Source organism: Micromesistius poutassou (assembly GCF_964030765.1).
Source record: "Micromesistius poutassou genome assembly, chromosome: 6".
In the NCBI taxonomy this organism is placed as follows: domain Eukaryota; kingdom Metazoa; phylum Chordata; class Actinopteri; order Gadiformes; family Gadidae; genus Micromesistius; species Micromesistius poutassou.
The window spans coordinates 7900602-7907604 of NC_140276.1; the positions used below are offsets into that span (position 1 = coordinate 7900602).

The window sequence follows — 7003 nt, forward strand, 5'->3', positions numbered from 1 at the left end:
TCTCTCTCACTCCATCTCGGAGTGGAAACACAAAACGGAAAAGCTCAGAAAAAAAAAAAAAAAAAAAGGAGGGAGTCTTTTGAATGCTTTCAAAGCTAAATATCCAAAGGGTTTGCTATTGTTTTTTAAAAGACTGGCAGATCAGTGGATCTCGACAGATAAGTGGTATAAGAAGGGTAGAGTTGCTTTGGCTAAGTGCTATTGATGAAACTATGGATGGCTCTCCGGGGGACGGTTTCAACTATTGCTCCTCGGATCAGAAGGAGACCACGTCAATACGCTACCCTCGGATCTGACGCGTCGCTTTGAGTTACGACGCAAAGATTTTAAAACTGTCAATGAGGGCTATTTATCGGAGATATATATTGTCACACACCACATCTTCCGAAAGACCCCATAAACGGAACCGTATAATTTCTTTTTACGTCCTCTGAGGAATGGCACTTCATAACCCTTGCGGTTCGTTCAGTCTCACTGTCTCTCTCTCTCTCTCTCTCGTGCACACACACACACACACACACACACACACACACACACACACACACACACACACACACACACACACACACACACACACACACACACACACACACACACACACACACACACACACTGAGATTGAAAGCTTTCATTACCCCTTCTTTGTAAAACACATCATCTTTATAAATCATACAGGACAAGTCAGGCATAATTCTGTGTTTTTCTTGTTCCCCCCCGCCGCTCCCCCCCCTCCCCTGCCCCCCCCCGAAATCCACCCTGAAAATGTTCAGAAGCTTTGTCAGCCTCACAGGTACTCTCCGGCACGACTTATCACAAAGATTGATTCCACCGAACCCTGCGGCTTATTATAATGCGATTCTAGTTGGACCCCCGAAAAAAGAACCACAACTGAAGTCTCCCCCCCCCCACCAACCCCCCCACCCCCCCCACCAACCCCCCCACCCGAGCTGAGACAAGCATCCACCGTTCGCTGGAACCAAAATAAATCGAGAATAAATAAAGAAAAATAGCACGAGGGGGGGGAGGGGGGTCACTTCATTTGGGAATGTTAGCCAATCAGAGGAGAAGCCCCATTAGTGCCAAAGGGCCTCGTCAGCGGACAGAGCAGAGAGTCCCCCCCCCCCCCCCCCGGGCGCCGCCCCTCCTTGCTCCTACCTGATTCGTCGTCCGACTTGTTGTCGTTCTCCGAGTCCGTGAGGGTCAGGGCCGAGTTCTCGTGGCTGGAGACGCCCGAGCTGCGGCGGGACTTGCCTCCGGCGCGGCCGCCCTGCGCGGACCACAGCTGGATGGCCCTCTCCGGGGACAGGGGCCCCCCCTCGGGGTCCGAGTCGGCGTCGGAGCCGGCGCCCAGGGCGTAACCCCCCCCCCGCTGGAGGAGGTGCAGGTCCGGGCAGTAGGGCGCAGCGGCCGGGTGCGGCTGGGGGTTGGGCTCGCACGCCCCCAGCTCAGCCAGAGTGAAGTTACCTGGAGTTACCAGGGAGTGGGACAGAGAGAGAGAGAAAGAGAGAGGCAGAGAGAGAGAGAGAGAGGCAGAGAGAGAGAGAGAGGCAGAGAGAGAGAGAAAGAGAGAGAGAGAGAGAGATTGCACGCTCGTGTTGAGCCGGGAAAGTAGAAATGTGTGGCTGTCGCAGGTAAGACAGCAGGTGTGACATATTGATGCCCCGCAGAAAGACACACAAATGTTCTGCACCACACACACACACACACACACACACACACACACACACACACACACACACACACACACACACACACACACACACACACACACACACACACACACACACACACACACACCAACAGCGGTACAGGAATAGCGCTCTAGGGACGGGACGGCTCCGGAGCTCGGGGGAGGAAGGGTGTGAGCAGGATGACGCTGAGTGTAGACGGGCGTCTGAAAGGCGTACGTGTTGAAGGCCGGCGTGGTGGGAGTGCCTCCCCCCCCTCGCTCCGCTCTGTGTCTCTGCCTGCATTGGCATTCATGAAGTGTTGATGTGAGATCAAAGCGTGTCCCTCCTGAGGCCCTCTCAGGCTGTGGCAGGGCTCCTTCTTAAACTGCCCGCTGGGTGCCTTCATCTCTCCTACCTGGTGGCAATCACACGGCCAGACCACAGGCTCTGGGAGTCTGCTCCTGTCACCCCCCCCCCCCCCTCCCCCTCCTCCCCCCCTTATTCTCCCACCCCAAGCCAAACCGTTCCTTACTGCAGTCCTTAGACAAACTGACTTGTCACATCCAAAATAAATAGTTACAATTATCCAAATTAGAGCACATCAAAGGAGATCAATAAACACTGCTGCAGCCCAATTACATCCAAGCTGAGGAAAAAGCAATTAAGGAAAAAGGCATGCTCAACCAATTTATTCTCTATTCTAATTAAAAGAGTATTGTGGATGCAATTCCTCACCATCAGCTGCTGGGGTGAAGGGATTGGGGGGGTTGTATGGGGTAGGGGGAAAAGCCAGTTGTGATTCACTTCATTTGCTGCGTGGGGGGGAGGGGGGGGAGGCGTGGGGACGCAGCCGGGGAAGAGGGTGCGGAGCCACGCAGCTTGTCTCATGACGAGGAGCGCGAATCAAGGCCTTGTGGAATCAAACAGCTGTGCGACCGGGGGTTAACTGTGACTCATTAGGCGCCACGGACGCAATCAGAGAGGAGGAATTAAGCAGATGAAAATCGTCTGCTGCTTCTTCACCGCGACGCCCACTTCAGGGGCGTCGTCGTAACTTGAGAGTTCTGCTGGAAGCACTCCGCTACGGCACAGAAGCGAGGAGGAGGGGGAGGGAGGGAGGGAAGGAGGGGTGAAAAGTCTCCGGCATTACTCAGACAAAGCAGATGGCCTGTACCGGGGAGAGCAGAGGCGAGTGAATAACTTGGTGTGGTTGGTTACTAAGGCTACAGTCTGCTAATGAGCTAAACCGGTGATAACGGCAAAGAAAGAAAAAAGAAAAAAGTCCATCTGTTTTTTTTCTTTTCTTTTTTTTTCCATTTTCCTTTTATTATGGCTCCTGTTCTTCTTTGTGTCCTTAGTTCTACCTCCAACTTCACAGTGCCGAGGATGAAAGAGGAGAGGAGAGGCAGTCTTTAACTTCTAAACATGGATAAGCGGGGACACTCGGGAACGCTCGGGAGTGGGGGGGGGGGTTGGTTCACCACGACACGTCTAAGCCTAGCCGTACCTGAGACGAGGTAGCGCATGAAGACCGGCGAGAACTCCAGGACACCTGAGAGAGCAGAACACACAGGGCTTCTCAAACATCCGCTGCAACAGATTCAACGGGGTCCACATCCTCCAGATCTACGAGCGAGACCACTACGGCTCCATCACTACGGTGCACGCGCACACCCCATCGGCCTGGACATTCTCGCATCACTTACAAAAAAACAAAAACACAGAATAACTACAACTACAAAACCACAAGACAGGGAAAGACATCAACACAATCTATGAAAACGTGTGTGTGTGTGTGTGTGTGTGTGTGTGTGTGTGTGCGTGTGTGTGCGTGGATATGTGTGTGTGTGTGTGTGTGTGTGTGTTTCTATGCATATGTGTGTGTCTGTGTATGTGTGTGTGTGTCTGCATATGTGTGTGTGTGTGTGTGTGTGTGTGTGTGTGTGCGCGCACACATGAACCGCCGCATTCCAGCAGTCACCGCTCTATACAATTAACATCCCATAACCAGTGATTACGCATCCAGAACCCAATCAGTCCCCATCACAGTCAGCGGCAGACAGGCCCGACGCCGGCGTGATCTGCATGTACTCAAACAAAGATGGATGACAGAGAGGACTCGCGGCAACACGGGAATCTATCACGGTTATTCCCCAAATGGAAAGCCGATTGTGCGTTTGCTTTGTCGTAACGTGACAGATGTAGAAGACGCTTCTGCATATGCAAAGCGGATCAATGGCGACGCGGCGCACTGTATTATCCTGTCCGTCACGGACATTTGCGTGGCGTAAATGTTAAATGGCCAGTTTTTGGTGGGAAAGTGGAAAGATTAGGATGTGTGTTTGTGTGTGTGCTCCTGTGATTGTGTGTGAGCAAACGTGTGGGTTTGTTTGTGATTCAAAGCATCCGCATCGTGTTCATGCACTCGGGTGTGTGTGTGCGTGTGTGTGTGTGTGTGTGTGTGTGTGTGTGTGTGTGTGTGTTTCTCAGGTCGATTATGCACGTCATGCATGCGTGTTTAATAGTAATTAGTAATTGTGTTCTTTCCGTGTTTTTAAAAGGTGCTTTCACCAGCCGCGCGTCTGCCTGTGAGCGCACGCATTCGTTTGTCGAGCTCACCGCATATGAGTGCAGTTTACGTTAAGTGTGTGTGTGTGTGTGTCTGTCAGCCAGGCAGCGTTAGGAGAGTGTTTACAGATGAAAGCAGAGTGATCCAATACGCCTCATTGAGTGTTTGTCACTAATAGAGGGACAGAGGAGAGACAAGAGGAGAGATAAAAAAAGAAACGAAACGAGATTACAAGGGAGGAGATGAGAGGAGGGATAAGAGACGGCCGAGAGAAGACTGGAAAAGACATGACAGGGAGAGAGAGGACCAGAGGAGAGAGGACCAGAGGAGAGAGGAAAGAAGGAGAGGACAGAGGACAACGAAGGCGGTGGAGATAAGGTCAGGCTAAATGGAGAGAGGTGGAAGAGGAGGGAGAGGAGGAGAGGAAATGTAGAGAGTGAAGGAGGTATTAAGATAAACTGATGGATGGAGCATGATAGACATGGAGAAAGATAGTAGCAAGGAAATGGAAGGAAGGGGATGCCGTGAATGAAGAGGAAAATAGAGGGAAAGACAGAGAATGAATGAGTGCATCGGCAGTCAGTGAAATAGAAGAAAGTGAAACAAAAAATGAAGTACTAAGATAATGCGGGAACATCGTATTTAACTCACAGTATCGGGTGCACAGCCCCCATTGTCCATTAGATTCCATATTTGCAAAGCCTGCCTGTATGCATGTGATTTTATTTTAAACCCCAATTGGATGTGGGTCACTTGAGATGAAAGCAACGGTTCATTTTTATTACGAACAGGAATATACATCCTTTTTGCAGTAATGACTTTTGTAATATAATAAATTATATGCAATAGATTTTATTTTTTCTTTATGCCAAATTAAGGACAATGATTGGATCATGGCCTTGATCTACTGAAAAAAAAGTTTTTACTGTTGGATTGCACGTAATGAACTTCGTGAACTTTATCTAACCCTAGCTTTATACTATCTTATGAACTACTGACTGCAATTTACTTTGACCATTTTGTTCAACAACACATGAAGCACAGGAATTACAAAAGCCCAAGAAATGAACGCGTTAAGGGGCGTAAGTACAGAGAGCAGGTGCATTCAGGTGCCTTGTATGTGACCGAACTCCTGACGTGGTTCCACATGGGACGTCAAACAGGGAAACACCCGCCCCACTCCGGTGCGCGCAATTATGCGCCATTTTCCGGGCTCGGCTGGCTAATGGTATGGGACACCCCCAACGATACCAATTTCAAATCAGGAGGGGAGCGCCATTTCAAAACACGTTCGACTGGACCCCGAAGAGCTCGACTGGTGAACTGATTGACTCCTGGGCTGAATATGCATTACGTTCTGGAAGCAGAGCCAAGCGCATGCTGTGTCCCCCCTCCCCCCCCCCCGTAATCTCCTCTGAAATTACTGTTAATAAGCGTGACAGCATTTCTCAGCCCGTTTTTAGGTTCTGAGAACATGGCTGTGCTTTACCTATGACAGCTGAGGAAATGATTTGGTTTTTGATGTTAATGCTTGATCTCTTCTTGGCAGAGATTATGTTCACCACACTTCCGTTTGATACACTGTATCAGATAGAGGTTTCCTTTAATACATTTCGTTGGGTTCGCAAGGATTTTGATATATATATATATTTTTTTTTTACACAGGAATAAGTGTAGTGTGAAAGGGAAACAAAGAAATTAAAAGCAGCGCTGAAATTCAGCAAATTAGCAAAGGGTCGCACACCTCTAATTATACCCTTGGAAAGATATTTCTAAATTAAAGAAAAATTAAAGCTGATTATTCACAAAATGACAATGCAAAAGGGAAAACATCTACTTGGAAGAATTATGTGTATGTGTATGTGTCTTTCTGTCTATCTATATGTCTAGCTTCAAGCATCTAGTTGAACCACATGCTTCACAATTGATTGCCAAGGTTACTGTTATCGTATTAATTGTAGGCCTGCCTGGTTGTGACTATAATATGTGTGATAATTACTCCTTCTCTACCTCTCCACCACATATTAACAGGTAGAATTATGCAAACATCGGAAATGAAAAAAAAAGAAACCATGGTCTCTATGGTGATGAGCTAAAATAGTGGTAAATAATGATTGTGTGTGGACCACACGCACACCCCTACACACACACACCCACACACGTATTTTTCAGATCCTATGCTAATGAATGGGAGCACTATGGCACGGTTAATGAGATCACAATCACTGATCCAACCAGTCAAGGGAAATCTTCCTCTATTCAAGAGAAAGATGTAATCAACAGATATTTGGTTGATTTTCTAACTAATATTCAAGGAACTATGGCCCTATCCCAGAACGAGGCGCATACAATCGGCTGAGTGAATGGGGGAATTAAATGTGTTTTTCGTGTATTTTATTCACTACTTTCTTCTCTTTAAACTACACCTGCTTTGTGAAACTTCCCTGTCCCTGAACTACAACATTGAAATGTGAAATAACGCAGTGCGCGTCTTTGCATGGGTCTGTGAAGCGACGTTACATAAAGGCACTTTAAATCAAAGAGGAGACTTTGGTTTTTATTTGGCAAAGGAAAAACTAGATATATTTTTACAAATGTATAAAATCTAAATATGAATCCTAAATGATTCTGACATCCTCAAAGCGAACATGTCCCTTTGATTTATAGTCACTTCAAATATATATCGCACTCTTAGAACATTTTTATAACACCATCAGTATTTCAACAACAATTTATCTGGAGAATATGGAATTGAACATGGCAT

At 47.8% G+C, this 7003-nt stretch overlaps 1 protein-coding gene across 1 annotated transcript in view; it reads right to left on the bottom strand.

Annotated features, from left to right (window-relative positions):
• The window catches only part of LOC311344802 (teneurin-2-like), a gene marked incomplete at both ends in the record, with an annotated part of 68843 nt that overhangs the window by 56152 nt on the left and 5688 nt on the right, over positions 1 to 7003 (bottom strand). Inside the window, one exon of the mRNA XM_084469141.1 lies at positions 1156 to 1464. Coding sequence (XP_084325267.1) covers positions 1156 to 1464 — 309 coding nt within the window. The remainder of the gene's footprint in view (positions 1 to 1155; positions 1465 to 7003) is intronic.